The 22369-nt window shown below is 39.1% G+C and overlaps 1 protein-coding gene across 1 annotated transcript; it reads right to left on the bottom strand.

Annotated features, from left to right (window-relative positions):
- Positions 1–1489: 1489 nt before the first annotated feature.
- LOC149022850 (Core-2/I-branching beta-1,6-N-acetylglucosaminyltransferase family protein) lies at positions 1490–22313 on the bottom strand. The gene is made up of 4 exons (XM_089150747.1): positions 21089–22313; positions 20918–20993; positions 20695–20810; positions 1490–2386 (listed from the first exon to the last, which is right to left on the bottom strand). Exons 1-4 carry the CDS (start codon positions 21663–21665, stop codon positions 1872–1874), a joined length of 1284 nt encoding a protein of 427 aa, XP_089006873.1. The 5' UTR covers positions 21666–22313; the 3' UTR covers positions 1490–1871.
- Positions 22314–22369: the final 56 nt, after the last annotated feature.

Here is a 22369-nt window from a genome sequence, read left to right as displayed (position 1 = left end):
AAGCTGATAAACACCGGCGAGATATGGCGTTCGCAGTAGGAGATTGGGTTTTTGTTCGCCTCAAACCATATCGCCAAACCACCGTTGCCCGCCGCCTCAACACCAAGCTTGGACGCAGATATTTCGGTCCTTATCAGGTAACAGAGAAAGTGGGGAAGGTTGCTTATCGCGTTGATCTCCCTGAAGGTTCTCAACTTCATCCCGTATTTCACATCTCGGTTCTGAAGCCCTGGCTCGGAGATCCACCGCCCTTTGCTGCCTCACCTCAGCTCCCTCCTCCTAAACTCACACCTGCTGCAATACTTCAGACCCGACAGGTTAAAAGGCGCAATCTTATCACATACCAGATGTTGGTTAAATGGGAAGGCTTACCATTTGAAGAGGCAACGTGGGTGGATCAAGATGAATTCGTACAGTGTTTTCCCAGTTTTAACCTTGAGGACAAGGTTGTCTTATATGGGGGAAGCAATGATACGAATCCGACGGTAGCTGGAGCAGCTCAAGAAGATCCTCCACGTAGGACTAAACGAATTACCAAAAGACCTGCTTTTCTGAAGGATTACGCTCAATGATGAAATGGGTTGTTATAGATGAAGGGCTGAGATTTAAATAGAAATGGGAAATGGGTTGTTATAGATGAAGGGCTGAGATTGAAATAGAAGTGGGTTGTTAGATGAAGGGCTGAGATCTAGATCTAATGAAATGCTATAAATGTAATACAATTCAGTAATACAGCATCAAAGAAGTTATCTCCTACCTTATTCTGCTCTCTATCTCTACTTCGTCTCCTTGCTCATTCTTCTTCTGCAACTTACAAACTATCTGAATCATATCCCCCCCCCCAACAAAAAAAAAAAAAAAACCCCCCACCAACAAACCCCCCCCAAAAAAAAAAATAAAAAAACCAACAAAAAAAAAAAAAAAAAAAAAAAAAAAAAAAAAAAAAAACAAAAAACGGGAAAAAAAAAAAAAAAAAAAAAAAGCCCCCCCCCCCCCCCATTTTTTTTTTTTTTTTTTTTCCCCCCCCCCCCCCCCCCCCCCCCCCCCCCCACCCCCTTTTTTAACCCCCCCCACCCCCCCCCCCCCCCCCCCCCCCCCCCCCCCCCCAAGCCCCCCCCCCCAGGTCTTTCCCCAAAACCCTTTTATAAGGAAAATCATTTTTCTGGGTGTTGAATTGGTTATGGAGCTTCTACCCAAATAAATTTGGTTATGGGGTCATCTTTCATGTAAATGCCTACATCACCTTTACAGAAATGTTTCTTATAAGGTGGTAAGGTTAGACCAAGCCTGCTTCAAGTGAAACATCCAACCCAACCTAATCCAAGGCCACCTTGACCCACCGTTAAGTTAGAATTTTGTACTTGGAGCTTGTTCAGGCATTGGCAGCCATCAAGGCCAAACTTGCATCCTTAATTATGAATACACACACCAGCATACTTTCTGCCATTTCAAGACCATTACTCGCGATGGCAAAACTACATCAGGTTCATTTCTCCATCCTGTGTTTTCCCTATTTCATGCTATAAACATATCCAGAGGAAAGGAAACTAACTGTTGAAATGATTTACAGACTAATGAGCATTGAAATTATGAATTTTATCAGTCAAGATACATTCCAGACCTTGCCAACTCAATTTGCTCCCCATATGTGAGGGGTAAGTTTAGACACTGTAACGTACGTTTGGTTTCTGGTCCAAGTTTGTAGCATTAGGATTTAGATTTGCTATCAAGAAATGGACTTCTAATTCACCTCCTGAACAATTTCAACTTTCTAGTAAACCCAGATGAAGATCACATAACTATATTAAGGAATTAACAGACACAGATCAAGTGTGTCAAAACTTTGGAAGCATAGGATCAACTCTAACCAATCACTCAATCATACATTGATGAGAATGGAATTCATCTTTTGACAGAAGTTTAACAAGGAGTTTCTCAAGCCTTCTGGATCCTTCACCTGGCCACAAAGCATTAGCATCTCCCCACACTGAGCATGGGTCATCATCTTCGTCACCCAAGCACCAGCCCCCAGGGACAATCTTACCAGGGCCACGATTCAAGACCTCTTTGTCGATGCGGTCGAGGACTGGATCATCCAAGGGGAATGGTGTAGCAAAGGCTGCTCCACTTTTAATCATGTCATCAAAGTCACTTGAACCCAGAGTGTGTGGCTTCTGTTTAGGGGGGTCATCCCATGACAAATATTGCAAGTTGTGGTTAACAGTGGTCTTGTTGTACTCCCGTGAATTACAGAGAGCAGTTTGGAAGTAGTTGGTTTGTGATGAGGGCATGTTCGAAAAGTACATGAGGAGAATCCTTGGTAAATTGTCTGAACCATAGATGCAAAACTCAACAAACTTGCGACTCAAAACAGCAGAAGACAAACCTGCATATAAATTATTGAATTGTTATTTGACCTTCTCTTCCTCATGAACATAATAGTCATCTTATAATTCAATCATTCTAAACTGTACAAATCTTTAAAATGTGGGGTTACTTCACACAGTCACAGGATATGATATTTCATTATTTCTCAGCCAAGCAAAATTGCTGTTCAGGAAAGCAGAAACATCAACAAATCTATGAATAAAAAACTATGTTATCAGGAATCCTACTGTAATTTCAATTAGGAGTTACTTATAAAGTGTATTTAAGGTTTATGATGAATGCCAAACCAGTAATGCCAGTCTCCAAACGATCTTATGGGTTTGCTCAAGACAGGTTGTGGATCTTGAGATCCTTCCCTGGACCTTCTATTTGTGATCATGTTTGTAAGTTGGGTTTTCGAGCTACCATTCATCACTTCTGATGAGAGTGAAATCTTAGAAAATGGACCTCCAATTGAAGGTCAAAGCCATCAACCTTGATGTTTCATATAATAGCCAATTGTTCCCCCATCCATCTGTTATACACACCCCAAGGAACACGTTCATTATGGTTACTTGAGGCTTAGCTTCCTCTTTACAGCCTAGCAACTAAAGACTGTACCCTCCACCCTCCAACTTGCCTTGTATATATCTCTTGCCTTTCTGGGTCTTTGGCTATTGATAGTTCATTCATCCAAACGAAGTAATGTCACAGCCAATTAGTATTACTATGTCAGATCTAAATGGGAACTACCCCCATAAAAAGGGGTAAATAACAAGTACCTCCCCTCTTGATCTGAAACATAGCACTCAATGTCACACCCCTACCTTTAGGTTTGGAAGTTAAGTGGTAGAAGTGGCAGTTTTACACCCATTCATTTGAAAAGACCAAAATACAACTTTACTTAATATTACCTTGAGGACAAAAATGCCCCTAACATAATATAATCTAAAAGACTAAAATACCCTTTCATTAATTCCACCATGAACCATCATCTTCAATGTAAAAACCCCGGAAAGAGAACTCCACTGGCAGCCATCATCTCCTTCAGCTCCAGCGGTCATCATCTCCTTCACCTGCCATGGTTGCCTAACAGTAGGTCAAAGGAAATGGCAAAAGAAGAGTTTTCTGAAGTTGTTGCGGGTGTTTTTATATGGCAAGTATGGACTTGTTGATAAGGTGAACGGTTTGCCATCTCCACATTTGCACCCTCATTCCTGGCTTCACTGGGATAAAACGCAAACATGTAGCTGTTGTTCATAGCCTCACAGATGAACCACATTCAACTAAACCTGAAGTAGCAGTTCCCCATCCTCAATGCATTTTAGAATGGAAAAATCTAAAAAACAAAAAGAAAAGGGGAAGCTTATATCATACTCTCAGATGTTTTATATTATACTCTTTTAACTTAGATTTGAAGGAGATTCTTTTTTATCTGTTCAGCTATCTTCCACATGGTTTCCCAGTTACGTACTCAATGGAGCTGGGTTTGCTGGTTTTAAGTCCAGTTGAAGAAAGCTAAACACTCATGCTAGAATTCCTGCAGTTCTTGAGAACTGTGTTAACAGGAGGAGGCTAAGGTTCAGTGAAATGGAGAAGAAAAACCAGAAGGCATTTTTGGGTTTCCACTAAAATAGGGCATTTTGGGGCTTTTGATAAATAATATACCTAGATTTCCACTAAAAGAGGACTCTAAAGGGCATTTTTGGCTTCTTAATAAATAATACTGGCTTTCAGCCATTTAACATTCTAAACTAATAGTAACTTAGTAAGGGTGTGAGACCTAAGAAGGAAGGTACTTCATGCAGAGCACAGGAATTCTATTCCACATCGTTAGTTTTTCTTAACCACCGATGAATCCATTAGTGTTTCTTAACCAAAGCTTCAGAAATGGGAATTCTAGTCCCCACCACAATTTGCACCACTACTGATGAATCTGTCCAGTATTTCCTCCCCATCACACCTCCCCTAACCCTTCTCCATCTGCCACCAATGCCAGCATCAAGCCCTGGACCTCCCTGTTCTCCTTGCCCACTGCCCTGACTCTGCTCTTCCTGGCGTTCTCCTCTGGAAGTTTGCACCGATGGAGCAATTCATTGTTCCATCCTTCGACACTGTCAAAGCTTCTCTGACTAAATAGTGTCAAGCCCATGGCTTCCTGGACACCCACCTTCTTGACAGCAACATCTTTGACTTTCTCATATTCCTTTGCCAATGGGATAGGTGATCAAACCATGAAGCACCCCTGCCAGTTTCCTGTGGCCCTCCAGGAAGGCCGAATCTGACCAGGGGCAAATTGGTCATTTTGCCCTCTCTTTTGTGGTCCTAATGAGTCTAATTGGATGCAGAATGCAATTAGAATTCCATACTACTTTCATTCTGTGTTTGAGTCAGTCTATGATTACTTCTAAAGGAGTCCTAGTCCCATCAGAAAAGGTCTAGTAAGAATCCCACCTTAATTTGGTTTCCTTCTTAAGGAGTCTTTTAATTTTGCAGTTTCTATCTAATTAGGAGTTCCTTAAAATAGAATTCATTCTTTGATTTGTTGGAGTCATAAGTCATGTAGGAGTAACTCCGCCAGTGTTTTGCTGCCGGTCCCAAGCCCGGGTAAAGGAGGAGGATTGGTGCGTTAGGTTGGCAGCCAGCACCGGAAAAAATCTAGCCAAACCCTTTTCATGGATTCGACCTTATATGATAAAATCTATGCTAAGGTGTTCCCCGAAAAATGAAGCAACGCGCTACACTATGGCCCGGGTGTAGTGATAAGTGGGCCAAGGTTAGCTAGGGTGTCCCCTATAAGCGACGCGTCGTATCGGTGCCCGGATGCGGTGATAAGTAGGCAAAGGTTCCCGCGTCGTGGACGAGTACGGGTAAAGAAGCTAGTCCAAAAACTTAGGATTATATTGACATCTTGGAACATAGGATCTTTAACAGGTAAGAGCTTAGAATTGATAGATGTTATGAGTAAAAGAAGGATTAATATAACTTGCATTCAAGAGACTAGATGGAGGGGTAAAAAAGCTAAAGAGTTGGATGACTTTAAATTTTGGTATACTGAGGATAAAACAAATAAAAATGGAGTAGGTATAATAGTGGATAAAGATTTAAAAAATGATGTGGTGGATGTTAAAAGAGTGGGGGATAGAATTATTGCCATCAAGCTTGTAATGGAGAAAGAGTTCGTAATTATAATTGGTGCATATGCATCTCAAGTAGGATTGGATGAAAGTCAAAAGCTAGAATTTTGGGAAAATATGGATGGATTAATGCAATGAATTCATCAAGGAGAAAAGATTATCATAGGAGGTGATCTAAATGGACATATTAGAAAAGATTAAAGAAGCTATGAGAGTGTAGATGGAGGATATGGTTTTGGAGAGAGGAATGAGGAAGGGATTTCAATTTTAGAATTTGCTATTGTTTTTTATCTATCTATTATAAATACTTACTTCAAAAAGAGAGATTAACATTTAATTATGTTTAAAAATGGACATCATAGAAGCCAAATAGATTTCTTCCTAACTAGAAGGACTGATAGATTGTTGTGCAAGGATTGCAAGGTGATACCGGGGGAAAGCTTAACTACACAACATAGACTTGTGGTCTTGGATATGTGCTTAACCCCAAAAACTCATAAAAGGTCCAAGGTTAACTATCCCATGATAAGATGGTGGAACTTAAAAGGAGAGTGCTCGAAATCCTTCGTTAATGAAGTAGTCAAACAAGGAAAGTGGGATTTTAAGGGGGATAATAATGCGATGGCTATGTGTATCAAGAAGGTGGCTAAGGATGTCATAGGTGAATCAAAAGGAAAGCTCCATTCTTATAGAGAGACATGGTAGTGGGATAGTGAGGTTCAAGCTGCCATTAGGAATAAGAAAGCTAGTTTTAAGATATGGTAAAGAACTAAGGATGTTGAGGATCTTCAAAGGTATAGGTTGGATAGAAATGAAGCTAAGAAAATTGCGGGAAAAGCAAAGAAAAAGAAGTATGAAGAGTTATACATTAAGTTGGGCACAAAGGAAGGGGAAAAATCTATTTATAAGATAGCTAAGATGAGGGATAGGAAGAGTAGAGATCTTGACTACGTTAGATATATTAAAAATGGAGATGGTAAAGTATTAGTATATGATGAGGACATTAAGAAAAGATGGGAAATCTATTTCTCTAGTTTACTAAATTAGCATACTTCAAGCACTAATGATTCTGAAGATCACACCTTTCACCAAGGCACCAATTTTTAAACTTATATACATAGAATTTTGATGTCCGAAGTAAAAGAAGCACTAAGGAGGATGAAACTTGGCAAGACACAAGGTCTTGATGAAATCCCAAATAGAAGTATGGATGAGCTTAGGAACCCATGGACTAATTTGGTTGACTAAGTTGTTTAATAAGATTATGAGCATAGGGAAAATGCCAGATGAATGGAGGAGAAGCGTTGTGGTTCCAATTTACAAAAATAAAGGAGATGTTCAAAGCTATAAGAACTATAGGGGCATTAAATTGATGAGTCATACTATGAAATTATGGGAGAGAATAATTGAAACCCGTTTGAGACACTTAACTACAATTACGGAGAACCAGTTTGGGTTTATGCCGGGAAGCAACGGAGGCTATTTACCTAATTAGGAGACTTATGGGAAGGTATAGAAAATGTAGGAAAGACCTTTATATGGTTTTTATTGACCTAGAAAAAGCTTATGATAGAGTCCCTAAAGCATTAATTTGGCAAGTACTACAGAAAAAAAGTGTTGCAAGTAAATATGTAGATATAGTTAATGATATGTATGATGGTTCGGTGACAAGTGTAAGAACAGTAGGGGGACAAAGTAATGAATTCTCAGTTACAGTTGGGCTACATTAAGGATCAACTTTAAGCCCATATCTATTTGAACTTGTAATAGATGAATTAACCAAAAACATGCAAGATGAGGTCCCTTGGTGTATGCTTTTTGCTGATGATTGATGAGACTCGAGTGGGGATTAATACCAAATTAGAATCATGGAGCGTAACTTTGGAATCAAAAGGCTTTAAACTAAGTAGAACAAAGATAGAATATCTAGTTTGTAACTTTAGTCATGATCGGGTTGACAACGAGGTGGTGATACTTGATGATAAAGAGATTCCTTAGAGTCATTGTTTTAAGTACCTAGGTTCAATCATAAGTAAAAGAGGTGATTTAGAGGATGATGTTTCCCAAAGAATTAAAATAAGGTGGATGAAGTGGAGAGGTGCGTCCAGGGTCTTGTGGATTGGCGTATTCCATTAAAGCTTAAAGGAAAATTTTATAGGACCATTGTTCGACCAGCTATGATGTACGGTGCAGAGTGTTAGGCTGTTAAAAGAATCATATAGATAAATTCAGTGTGGATGCTAAGATGGAGAATGGAAAAACTAGGATGGATAAGATAAGGAATGATCATATTAGAGTTGGTTTGGGAGTTGCTCCCATAAGTGATAAACTTCGAGAAAGTTGTTTAAGGTGGCACAACCACGTTCAACGAAGACCTATAAATGCCCCTGTACGGAGAAGTGATATAACCCAAATTGAAGGAACTAGAAGAGCTAGGGGTAGACCTAAGTTAACCTTAAGAGAAGTGGTGAGAAAGGATATGCATAGCTTAGGCCTGGCATCTAGCATGGCCTCAAACAGAATTGATTGGAAGGCAAGAATCCATGTAGCTGACCCCATTTAGTTGGGACAAGGCTTAGGATAACCCCTTTTAGCTTCTAGGGTCTATTTCTTAGTTCAAGATCCCTCTTTCTAACTAGAATCAAAGAATTAATAGATTTATTATGCTCAAAATGGGAATGGGCCAGGACTGTGATAGCTATATCCCAATGGTTAGAATGTATAGGTTGACAAGTTGTTAAAATATATGACCATTTTATACCGTTGGAATTTAATTTGGCCCAACCTTTGGCCATAAACAAACGTCTTTATTACACTCTTTGGCATGAATCTTAGAGAGCTTCAAGCTATCATTATTATGCACTTATAATACCCATTTAGCCTCCCTAGATCCAAATACTTTTAGTGATCCCTTCCCTCTTATTTAAGAAGGTTGAGGAGTTGATCTTAAGGTAGAGACTGGATGTAGAGGCTCTCGCATTCACTCACATTCATTTTATTCCAAGGAAAGTGCCACCCCTAAGGTTTTGTAAGTGTTTGAAATTTGATTTTTGTTCTTATTTCAATTCATCTGCAATTCCATATTCGTATCAAGAAGTAAGGATTTTGAAGGGTATTTTTGCCTGAAAGTGAGGATTCTGTAGGGTGCTCTTACCCAGAATCACGGATTTTAAGAGAGTTGTGTTCCCACAAACTAGTGAATTCCTTTTAGAAGTGCTAGAAGGAAGTGACGCAGATTCGGTTGAACACCCCAGAATCACGGATTTTAAGAAAGGAGTTGTGTTCCCACAAACTAGTGAATTCCTTTTAGAAGTGCTAGAAGGAAGTGACGCAGATTTGGTTGAATCAAACCATTGTAAATGCTTGTCTTGTCTACTTTCTTTATTTCTGTACTTTTAATTTTTAATATTTACTTGTTAATCATTTGCAAGGGTTATTCATCAGATTCAATCTATTCACCCCATCCAAGTTGACTTTCACTTGGTATCAAAGCGGGAACTCAGTAGTTTGACCAAACAGTTGAGTAAAAGATCAAATGGCATGTATGTAACTTTGCCTCTCTAAAGTCCAAAGGTCTCAACACCTCCAAACCTCCCTATAATGATGGGGAAAGATTTGTGTATTGGAAACCCTGTCTAAAAACTTAATCCTGTGCACATGATTTGTATGTGTGAGATGTAATCAAGAAAGGTCCAATTGTAATTTATGATGAAATAGGCAGGACTGAGTAAGGCCAAGGAGAAATGGGTTCATTGGACAAAGCTGAACCACAAGGCTTACACTCTCAGCAAAAATATCTACAATCGTTGTGGCACGTGTAGTTCTGCCAAAGACATCTTTGACAAGCTGTTAGTCACCTATGAAGAGATTGACCATATCGGAGAGATGAATCCAGATATATACATGATGCAGTATGAGCACTTTAAAATTTTAGATGACGGAAATATTACTGCTTTATTTAATCACTTCACTAAAATTGTCAACGAGCTACATAGCTTGGAAAAGGTGTTCAGCAATCCAGAACAGACAAGAAGAGTCCTAAAGGCACTGCCTACCATTTGGAGACCTAAAAGGATTGCCAATTCAAGAAGCTGCAAACCTTTTAACTCTTACACACGATGAGCTCATAGGATCTCTTCTCGCAAATGAAGCTGAACTTGTGGAAGAGAAAAAGTATGGAATCAAAGAGACATAAAAATCTAAAAAGAAGCCTATTTCTATCAAGCCTACAAACAACAATGTCGAAGAAAATGATGAAGAACACTTTAATCTAGAAAAGGAGATGTCCCTTTGTAGGATTCTACTAGGAGTCCAATTAGAGTTTGTATAGGACAGTTAAATTAGAGTTTGCATTCATGTAAAATTTTATTCCTTGTAATAGTCTACTTTCCACTTAATTATAAATAGAGGGCTTGAGATCATGGATCAATAAGCCATTCTACTACAATCGTTTCTTTCAACACCTTCATTACCAAAAAGTTTCACAAATTCCTCAAAAGCAAAAGGAGGACAAGCAAGCAAGGGATCATCGTATATCATATAAAGATCAAAGATGTAAACCTACACCCAATGACAAATCTAACTCTATTAACAGAAGAGAGATTGCCTGTTTTGAGTGTAGAAGACTGGGGAACTTCAAATCAAACTACCCTAAGACTAAAGGGCCAAAGAAGAAAGCCTACAAGACCAAAGTAATATATGAAACAAGTAACGACAATAAAGAAGAGGAAACATTCAAAAAGGAAGTAACAAATCTTACACTCATAGCTCGAAGAGCATCTGAGGCAAGGTCTATCTCAAACTATAAAGATCTTGAGAATGTTGATAACATAGCTGAAGATGACATCTGCAGAGGGCTTTAAGGCCTTGCTTCACAAAAGCAAAAAGTTAAAAGCCCTTAATGTCACCCTAATTGAGCAGAACTTTGTCTTAAGCAATAAGATTGAGAAGCTTGGAAGCCAAGTTTCTCATTTAGAGGTTGATAACATAAAGCTCAAAAGCGCATTATTTTGTTCACTAACGGGCAAAAGACCTTGGATAAAATTTTGGGAATTTCCCAAAAGCTACCCCAAGACAAGGAGGGGCTTATGAAGGCTTCACAAGCCTACTCAGTGGAGTCCCAACCATAAGAAGAGAAAGTATATAAATAGGATTGAAAAATCCTTTGACCACCATCATTTGCAAGGTGTGTGGAACATGGGGCATACCACCTGCATCCAATACACCGACATTGGGGAAATTAATGCACCCCACGAAGTGAAAAGACCTCCCCAAGGTCAAGTCAATGAAAGACCTTCTCAAGGTAAAAGACAAAGCCCAAAGCAGCAAAATAAAAGGTCCTCTCAAAGAAAGCCTCTCAAAAGAGGTATCCCAAAGGCAACCTCAAAGACCTCCCAGGCCTCAACCATAAGGATATCCTACCTATGCTTATCATAATTACTATCAAGGAATAATGCCATGTGTCTATGGATCCATTTGCCTACATTGCACAGCCCACACACCATACTCCTCAAAATAGAGGACATGAGTGGAAATAAAAAAGGCTTAGTCTAAACAAGACTAGACAAGACAAGCAAATGCCTCAAGTACAACAAGTTCCCTTTGATATCTATAGGCCTAAAGGTAATAATGGTACTAACAATAGTGGACCCATAAAACAATGGGACCTACCGATACAAGCTTGACTCTATCTTTTGCAGGAGTCTTGAAGGATAGGGAAAGCATAAAAAAGGTACACCGCTAGTGGCTACTCCAAGCACATGACATCTAACCCCAAGCTGTCTACAATGATATAATACTATGATGAGGGTTATGTCATCTATAATGATAAAATACTATGATGAGGGTTATGTCATCTATGGAGACATAGTGAAGGGAAGGTCATAGGGATCAGAAAAATAAACATTGGAGGAACCTAAATCCCGAACCTATGCCTTGTGAACAAGCCAACACACAACTTGAAAACTGTAAGTCAACTATGTAGCATGGGATATAAGGTATGCTTCAATGTCTCTCAATGTTTAGCTAAAAACCCTAAAAACTCCTTTATTCTGAAAGGCATTAGAAAAGGCAATATCTATACATATACCTTTGTCAGTGCCTCTCAAAGCATGACTTGCATAGTCTCCCGTGTGGAATCCCTAATACAACATCAGAAGCCTGATCATGCCAAGACCATGTTGTTGAAAAATATAGCTTCCAAATCACTTGTAAGAGACTTGTCCCACCTCACTTTTGACAAGATATCACTTTAGTGATGCATGTCAAAAGGGAAAGCAAAGTAGAGTTCCTCACTAGGTGAAAAACATAGTCACCACAAATAGACCACTTGAACACTTGCATATGGACTTATTTGGACCAATTACAACTCCAAGTTTAGGAGGGAAATATAACTCCTATGTCATAGTAGATGACCATTCAACGTATACTTGGGCATTATTTCTCTTTTCTCAGACATAAGAGTGGTGCTTTTAACCAATTTTGTTACTCTATCTAAGAAAATTAAAAACTAGAAAGGATACCTGATCACAACCACCCAAAGTGATCATGGTGGAGAAGTCGACAACACTCATCAGTTTGAAGAGTAATGTAATAACAAAGGAATCACCCACAACTTCTCAGCACCAAGGGTTCCACAATCAAATGGAGTAGTAGAGGGAGAAAACAGATCTCTCCAAGAGATGGCAAGAACAATGCTAAATGAATACTCTCTACTTAAGTGCATTTGGGTTGAAGCGGTTAACACAGCATGCTACATGCTGAACCACAAATCCTTGAGGAAGTCAATGTCCAAGACACCAAGGTAAGTCACTTTCAAATTTTTAAATGCAAATGTTTTCTCTTAAATAGAAAGGACAAGCTTGGTAAATTTGATGCTACGTCCGACGAAGGTATATTTCTTGGACACTCACAAAACAGCAAGGCTTATAGACTATTCAATAAGAAGACCCTTGTTGTGGAAGAATTTGTGAACATCACTTTTGACACTGCACCTCCTCAAGAAAAACATCAACCTCTAAGTGAGGACGATGATAAGAAAGTTGAAGTTCTCAATGGCATCAAGGACTTGAAAAATGTCCAATAACCCCTTAGAAGACCTTCCTAATAAGACTAGGTCATTGAAGGATCATCCCAAGGATCTAACCTTAGGAGAACCATCCAAGGGAGTGCAGGCTATTGAACAAGGGTTAGTTAAGGCCTCTTTGGCATTCTTGAATTCAATGGTAGAAACGAAGGCAGCAAACCAGCATTCATTTTGAATAAAGGTTGCACTCCCTTGGATGGTTTTCTCCTGGGATTGGACCCTCATGATCATCCTTCAATAACCGCTCCGCTTAGGAAGATCTTCTAGAAAAAATTTAAATAAGAAGTGATAGGAAAGGGGAATGAGTGTAGGCTACCAAATATCTAGATAGGGGAGCCCTGTAGAGATGTGAAATAAATGGAATGGCTACTCAAAAGTTGTCTACTTTGCCATAGCAAGATCTGAGTTGACTTCACCAAAAACCCTAAAGGAATACCTAACTTGTAGACCTTTCTAACAAAGTTGACATAAACCAATAGTTGTAGCAGCAAGATTCATATAAATGAACTCAAGGCTTGAGAGAAATAATCAAATAATCTGAATCACCGTTGATAAGTTGATTTCATGCATATTATTTTATACGATTAATTTACTATATTTCCATGTATTTACAATTGTTTTATATCAATTTATCCTAATATGATATTAAAATGAATATGTTGCACCCTTTCCTTTAATTTCTATAATTTTGGTGATTTTATATATTTCCTAACAAATTCTAATTAAGATTTATTACTTTTATGTGTAGGAAATTATCAATCAAATCTGGGTATTATTGCAAGAGTCCTACCTCAAGTCAAAAACATAGAGAGAATGAGTCCTTGCATGCTTTTATGTTTTATTTCCTATTTAGGATTTGATCAAATAAGGGAAAAGAGGAAAAAGAATCCAATTCAAATAAAGAAGACTCAAAAATCCCGTTTTTGAGTGTCTCTGTCCAGTTTTGATCAAGCCCTTCATCGGATGGTCATCCGGTGTCTGATCGAGCCGAATTTTGGAGGAGAGCTTCATGACTTCTTGATCTTCAAATCCAACGGTGGGATTATGCATTGGAGATCTCTAAGTTAGTCTGATTTGTACGTCAAAAGACTCCTTGGTTAAGTCAGATAGGAACTCTGAGTTTGATTCAAACTCTGAGTTTAATTAATCTATAAAAGGAGAGCAAACTCCAGGAAGAGGAAAGAGGACGTGTTTGGGAGCTTTGGAAGAGCGTAGAGGTCGAACCAGAAGACGTTGGATGGCTTTGGAGATCTGAAGCTTGGGAATAAGTTTTTCTTCATCTTCTTTCAATATTCTTGAACTCTTCTGTAATGTTTTTAATTTCGAGTATGAACTAATTTAGTTTTTCTAGGGATCAGATGTAGCCTATCTTTGAATTCCCACTCTTGAATTCATCAATATAATTTTGAATATTGTTTCCTTTGATTGAGTTTTTACTTCTATTCTTCATGCTTTTGATTAATTGGCCACTAATCAACTGATTTGTTAATCATAATGAACTGAGAGGGGATTTATGTGTTTAGTTCATCGAAGTAAAAGCCATGAATTACATGTAGGATTGAGATATACCAACATGGTTTGTGTAGTTGTTACATGGGAATCCATAGAATTTAATGATTTCTCAGTTGTTGTAAGCCACATAGAAATATAGTGGGTTAGCAATTGAGGGAATTTTTATTAGTACTCGAGAGAGACTAGTAGATAGGGAAGGGAATCTCGACTATCAATCAGAATTAGCCAAAACAATGACTTACATAAGACTTAGAAACTGATTTGAACGATGACAGCAGTTAGCCTATTCTTGTACTGACTAAGCAACTTAAGGTTGGGGCAAACATGCTAAACTATCATTAGAATTACTAAGTGTTAGGAAAGGGCAATTTGGGAAAGGACAGATCCATTGAGAGTTAGTGCCTTGCGCTAACTCTCGATAGGAAAAAAGAGGCGGTAATTAAGAGTTTTATACCAATCAAAATTGGTTGATGCTTTCCTATATAGAATAGACTTGTAAACTAGCCTATATATAGTGGTTAATTTGAGGAGAGTCAGGTAGTTCAATCTGAGCCTCCACAACTAACTCGTGGCTTCCTTCTTCCCCTCTCCCTCATTCTTCACCTTATTCTTTCCCAAACTAACATGGTATCAGAGCTGTAGGTCCTTTTATTCCTTTCAATTCTAAGAATTACTAGTACAAATAGTTGGTTCTAAAGAAAGGAAAGAAACTTACCTGGTGTGAGAGTCGTTTCCAGAAATTAAAAGGATGCAGCACCTTACGCTACACTTGTTGGTGATTTTTATTTGAAGATTGATGCAACTTCTTACGCTGCCATTACTTTGGTGTCTTCATTGAAGATCGGTGCAAGAGAATGCCCAAACTGAGATGTGCGATGACCTCTTCTCAAGATCGTTGCCACGATTGATGTCGGATCTGCATTTTTCAGGTACGAATAAACTGCAATTGATTGAGATATTTTTCATTATGTGATTTGGGGCTGAGGAAGAGTGTATGTAGTCCTCCTCACCCTCGATCTGTTGAGGATTGAGATAATCCCCATTCTTAGGAGAAGAAGCAGCCGCCGGAGTCGTCACTGGTGCTGGCTGTGGGGTGAGAATCAATCGGAGTTTTCACCAACCGAGAAAGAGAGAGTGAGAGAGAGAGACTTCGAGAAAGAGAAGTGCGTTTTCTGGTTTCTAGTTATGAGACGTGGTTAAGAGAGAGACTTCGAGAAAGAGAAGTGTGTTTCTGGTTTCTAGTTATGAGACGTGGTGAGCAAGTTTTATGGATTTAAGTTGGTTTTAAGTTGTTTTCTGGTTTGGTTGGTTCAAGTGGTCCAAGTTGGTTTATTTATGGTTATGAGATTAATCTGGAAATAATTCTGATTCAAGTTTCTGATTTCTGATTCTGATTTATGGGATTTGATTTTAATTGTGTTTGGATATGGGAGAAACTTCAAATAAAAATACCATGACTGAAATTATTTATTCATCCTCTCATCAGTTAACTGAGAAGAAATTGGAGGGTGTATCAAATTTCCACCAATGGAAGGCTATAGTTAAAATTGTTCTTAATGGACGGGGATAGATAGATCATTTGACTAAGACTGTACCTAAAGATGATGATTCTTGGGCAATTGTTGATGCATGAATACTAGGGCAGATGTTTAATTCCTTGGCCGATAATATTATAGATTTGATTACTCACTTACAAACTGTGAAAGAATTATGGGAGTACTTGAATGTGTTGTATTCTGGTCATAATAATCTAGCTAGAATCTACGAATTGTCCCAGGAATTTTATCGAGTAGATAGGATAGGATAGGTAGAGATATTACCCAATATTTTGCAGATTTTAAAAGAATGTATGAAGAACTAAACTCTATTCTACCTATCTCCTCTGATGTCAAAACTATGCAAAATCAAAGAGAGCAATTAGCTGTTATGGGTTTCTTGGGAAGTCTTGGAAAGGAGTTTGAGGCAGTTAGAGCACAGATTCTTGGTAGTGATCATGTACCCACGTTAGCTGACACATTTTCAAGAGTTCTTCGTGTTGCAAGGGAAAGTACCAATAACTTTAGTTACTTTAAAGAAAATTCAGCTTTGGCAACAGTTTCTCGAGGCACTTCTGGAGGGCAGACCCCGGTGGGACAGAATATAGGACGAACTAGAGGAAATAATACTGGAAAATATCCAGGTACACACAACTCTATTGACAGTACAAGACAAGTTAAGACTTGTCATCATTGTGGTTGTCTAGGACATATTCAACGATATTGTTGGAAGCTTCATGGGATGCCCCCACACATGGTGAATGCAATCATCACCTCTGAATCAGCGTTTACAACTACTAAAGTTCATCCTGAGGGTAAGACTGTAAAGATGACTGAAGAAGATTATATTCGTTTCACTCAGTTTCAGGCCACTCAACCACAATCAGCCGCTGCCACCCTTGTTCAGACAGGTAATGCTACTGCTTGCCTTTCAACCACATCTCGCCCATGGATCATTAATTCAAGAGCTTCTGATCATATGACCGGGGCTACAGGTATATTTTCCTCTTTGGTTACACTTGCTGATGGCTCTCATATCAATGTTAAAGGAGTGGGTACAGTTCAACTCACTCCATCCATTACCCTACCCTCAGTTCTTTACGTACCTAATTTGCCATTTAACTTATTACTGTTCATAAATTTACTTCCACTAATAACTATTTGGTGAAATTCTTTCCTGGATATTGTTTATTTCAAGATCTTACGATGAAGAAGATGCTTGGCAGAGGCCGTATGTCTGGGGGGTTGTATCTATTCGAGGAGATATCCTCTACTGCTTGTTCTAGTATTTACATCCCCCATCAAATACATTGTCGGTTGGGGCATCCCTCTTTAGATTACCTAAAATTGGTAGATAAAAGTTTTCATTCTCTTTCTAAGTTGGACTGTGAGTCTTGTCAATTTGGAAAACTTCATCGTGTGAGTTTTCCTCCTCGTATAAATAACAGATCAGACCACCTTTTCTCTTTAGTTCATTCAGATGTGTGGGGACCCTGTCCTGTTAGTTCTATTTCAGGTTATAGATACTTTGTTACATTTGTGGATGACTTTCAAGAGTCACTTGGCTTTATTTAATGAAAAATCGTTCAGAATTATTTGACATATTTTGCAATTTTGTTATTGAAATTCGTATTCAATTTGGTGTTCCTATTCGTTGATAATGCCAAAGAATATTTCTCTGATCCTTTTTGTAAATTTATGGCTTCTAATGGGATTCTTCACCAATCCTCATGTGTCGATACTCCTCAACAAAATGGGGTTGCAGAAAGAAAAAATAGACACTTATTGGAGGTCACCCGTTCTCTTTTATTTGAGATGAAGGTTCCTAAATCCTTTTGGGCTGATGCAGTTTCAACTGCTTGTTATCTTATTAACAGGATGCCTTCATTTGTCTTAAAAGGTGGCATTCCTCATTCTCTCTTATTTCCTTCATCTCACTTATTTACTTTGCCTCCTCACGTATTTGGTTGTGTATGTTACATTCGTAATCATCGCCCAGGGATCTCTAAACTTGATCCTCGTGCACTTAAGTGTATTTTTGTGGGGTACTCTCGTACTCAAAAGGGATATCGTTGTTATTCTTCTGATTTACGAAGATATTTTGTTACTGCAAATGTGTCGTTTTTTGAGTCCACTCCTTATTCTACTGAATCTCATAGTTTAATTGACCTAAATGATGATCTCTGTATTTTTCAAAGTGTGTTTCCACAGGGTATAGTTCCTTCACCTCCACCTCCGCCAAACATCACCAAAGTGTACATGCGCCATCCAAAACCATCGGCTCCCCCCTCTGCACCTATGGTCTCTATCTCTGTGCCGACTTCGTCTGTTGATCCTGCGGACATTCCTGCCAAATCTAACCTTGATATTCCCATTGCTCTTCAGAAGGGTACTCGTTCTTGTGTTCAGTATCCCATCTCTAGCTTTATTTCATATTCTACTTTATCACCTGGGTTCCCTACTACTCTATCTACTATAGAGACTTATCCTATTCCTAAGAATGTTCTTGAAGCCTTGTCTAATCCTGGGTGGGTAAGTGCAATGAACGAAGAATAACAAGCCTTAGAAGACAATTAGACTTGGGATCTTGTGCCTTGACCCTCAGGAAAGACAGCTATTGGTTGTAGGTGGATATTCACTGTGAAAGTTAATCCTGATGGTTCTTTAGCTCGCCAGAAAGCTCATCTCATTGCCAAGAGCTATGCTCAAGTTTATGGCGTAGATTATGTTGATACTTTTTCGTCTGTTGCCAAGCTTACTTCCATCCGCATTTTAATCTCTCTTACCGCTACCTACCAGTGGCCCTTGTTTCAGTTGGATGTGAAGAATGCCTTCCTTCATGGAGATCTACATGAGGAAGTGTATATGGAGCAACCACCTGGGTTTGTTGCTCAGGGGGAGAAGAATACGGTTTGTCGCCTCTGCAAATCATTATATGGTCTCAAGCAGTCACCTCGAGCATGGTTTGGACGATTCACTACTGTTGTAATAGAATTTGGGATGACTCGTTGTGAAAGTGATCACTCTGTATTCTTTAAAAACTCTGATGCAAGCAAAATCTTTCTTGTAGTTTATGTTGATGATATTGTCATTACAGGAGATGACACTTCAGGAATTGATAGGTTAAAGACCTATTTACAAGAGAAATTTCAGACCAAAGACATGGGCAAGTTAAAGTATTTTCTAGGAGTTGAAGTTGCCCAATCAACAAAGGGCATCTTCTTATCTTAACGGAAGTATGTACTGGATTTGCTTTCTGAAACAGGAATGTTGGGATCAAAACCCATAGACACTCCTATGGAATGTAACTTAAAGTTAATGCCAGAAGATGGAACCATTCTTGATGACCCAGAGAAGTACAGAAGGCTTGTTGGGAAGCTGAATTATCTGACTGTGACTAGACCTGACATTGCCTTTCTTGTCAGTGTTGTAAGTCAATTTTTGTATGCCCTACGAACATCACACTGGGATGCAGTTATACGAATTCTGAGGTATCTTAAGAAAGCACTATGACACGGACTTATTTACACTAATCATGGACATAGAAATGTTGAAGGATTCTCTGATGCTGATTGGGCTGGATCACCTATTAATTGAAGATCAACTACAGGCTACTGCACATTCGTTGGAGGAAATCTTGTATCATGGAAGAGTAAGAAACAAACTGTGGTAGCAAGATCAAGCGCAGAATCTGAGTATCGTGCTATGGCACAGGTAGCATGCGAGATGGTATGGATAAACAATTACTCCAGGAATTAGGAATTATTGATGACGCGCCAATGAAGTTATGGTGTGATAATCAAGCTGCGGTTCATATAGCATCAAATCCAGTTTTTCATGAACGTACCAAGCATATTGAAGTTGATTGCCACTTTGTTTGTAAGAAGTTACTATAAGGCATAATATCCCCCAAGCATGTGAGGACTGGAGAACAACTCGCAGATTTGTTCACCAAAGCTCTAGGGAATACATGGGTTACCTATATTTGTAACAAGCTGGGCATGAGTAATATATATGCTCCAGCTTGAGGGGGAGTGTTAAGAAAGGGCAATTTGGGAAAGGACAGATCCATCGAGAGTTAGTGCCTTGTGCTAACTCTCGATAGGAAAAAAGAGGCGGTAATTAAGAGTTTTATACCAATCAAAATTGATTGATGCTTTCCTATATAGAATAGACTTGTAAACTAACCTATATATAGTGAAGTTAATTTGAGGAGAGTCAGGTAGTTCAATCTGAGCCTCCACAACTAAGTCGTGGCTTCCTTCTTCCCCTCTCCCTCATTCTTCACCTTATTCTTTCCCAAACTAACACTAAGAATTACTAACACTTTGGGGGGGGGGGGGAAGCATGAGAAAACAACGGCAACTTGAAGTGCTGCTGGCCAGCAAGCCTAGGTGCTTCACCTGGGCTTCTAAGGGCAGGGCGGCAAGTCTGAGGCCCTAATTAGGAGCTGGATCTGCTTCACTGAAGGTTGCAAGGTTCAACAACTGATCATAGTACATCTGTTCGTTGGCGGTAATATTCTTACTTGGAGGAGTAGGACTATAGAAGCTAGGTCTAGTGCTGACACCACATGTAGAATCATAACTCAATACTGTAGCTGAGTAATGTGGTTAAGAGTCACTTCTTCAAAAGCCTATTGATTATTGTAACTAGGCCACTATCTACGTAGCAATGATCTTGTATTTCATGAATAGAATAAACATTTTGAAGTTTTCCTTTTGTGAACATTGTGATGAAGAAGTTTATCTCCACTCTATTTGTTTGTTGGTGGTTCAGTTATTGTGTAACGCAGCAAAGTAGAATCTCTCATTCTAGTGAAATGCATTTTGAATGTCCTAGGTACCTTCACTAATATTATCATTTGTATTATATGCGCTAGCACTTCAGCGCAAAAGACATCCACACTTTATGATGTGAAACTATTGCTTCAAATCTATGTTGAAAATCTAATATTTCAAAACCCCTCTCCCACACAAAAGAAGAAAACTTCAATCAGTGATAACTCAAACACTCACACATAACGTAAAATATCGCAATGGACTAAGGAATGGCTAACCTGTGAACAATCTGTATGCAGTTGGCAACTGCCGCTTTTGCGTAGCATAAAGTACATAACTCTTCTCAGAAATATAAAGCCCCGGATCAACAATAATGGGTTTCATTCTAAAAGATCTGCAACATTTAGCACAGTTCAAATTAGCTACACAAGCAGTCAGTGTGATTTTCATATATAACAAACATAAAACGAGAACAACAGGGGAAAAGGTGAGTTTTCATACTCTCTCCAGCCAATGTGACTTGTGTGATTGACAAAATTGAGATCCTTAGGTAGGAACGACAATATGTGAAGAAGATCTGAAAACCCATAAAAATCCAGATTAGATTTTTAACCAATCAAAGAAGTTTTCTTGAGGGGTGGAATAAGAATTTTGGAGGGATCTGATACATACCGTCCTGTGTAACAAGTGGGTAATCGGCGGCAGAGAGGTTAATGAACCAATCCCAATGAATTGGGAGTCGAAGGAGAATTGAAGCACCATGGAGAGTCGAGGCAATAGCGGAGGACCCTTTTTCGTAAGCAAAATCGGCTTTTCCAATAACATTAACATTCTGAAATTCACGAAAAACAGGGATGGATTGTACAGCGACAGCGAGTTCGTCTCTCTGGGATTGAGAAGCAGTGAGGTCTAGATGAAGGAGGTATTGGTTATTGGGGTGGTACAAAGAGAAGAGGAGGCGAAGGAGACGATTCAAATCGCCGTCGGAACCGGTTATAAAATAGGCAATGGAAGGTAGCGAAGAGGACCCATGATTGTTACCATCTTGATTTCGGCCGCTAAGGATAAGGCGTTGTTTCTGTTGGTAATGCAACGAAGAAGAAGACCCAGAAGAAGATGACGACGAAACACAGAAGACGAAGATCAGAAAAACAACAGACGTGGCTACCAGAGAGTAAAACTTCCTTTTTTCTTTGCTTGTTGTTGCATTTGCGTGCAAGGCAGTGGTGGGTAATGGTGTGTTCTGCATCTTCCCTGTCTAACTTTATTATTCTCTCTTCGGTTCGGTTCTCTCTAAAAATTTCATTCTCTACCCATATCTCTCTCCCCCTCCTCTTCGTTACTCTTTCAATCTCTGTGTTGCCCAAACGTCAAAAGGGCGGAAAGAGCAGGGTGAGGAGTTGTTGGATTTGGATGTGCCAATATTCTATTTTAAATTTTCGAGAACGAGAGGTTTTTGTCACAGCAACTGAGAGAGACAAGAGCGAGAGAGAGAGCTCATGGATACGACTTGGGCTATACAGGTAAATCTGCAAAACGGTATGGGCATTAGTGTACACCAATTAGAAAAATATTCTGGAAACGTGTCTTTCTGCTGACGTGCCACTGAAGCAAACTCTGAATGATTTTGTCCATCTCATGTCATTGTAATGGTGACTGGTGAGCCCTAATTCCAAATTATGGAAAGCGGTTTTCTAGAGTTTCTCAATCTCTGGAAACTCGAAATGGGAAAACGAGTCATTCGGAAGAAAACAGAAAGGAAAGAAAGATGGAAGGAGAAGGAACTATATCGGGTAAGAAGACAGGGAGATTTTTAGCGGAATACAGAGAATTTACATCGCTTATCCAGTTCGTCACCACCTTCGTCACCACCTTCGTCACCGTGGTTATATGAGGTATCATACATGAAAAACCATATTTTTGGGTTTCTTTGATTATTGAATTTGAGTTGTG

This window comes from Hakea prostrata, chromosome 3 (assembly GCF_041222555.1).
Source record: "Hakea prostrata isolate BN-2017 chromosome 3, UWA_Hpros_2, whole genome shotgun sequence".
Classification (NCBI taxonomy): Eukaryota; Viridiplantae; Streptophyta; class Magnoliopsida; order Proteales; family Proteaceae; genus Hakea; species Hakea prostrata.
This window is presented reverse-complemented; position numbering and strand designations above follow the sequence as displayed.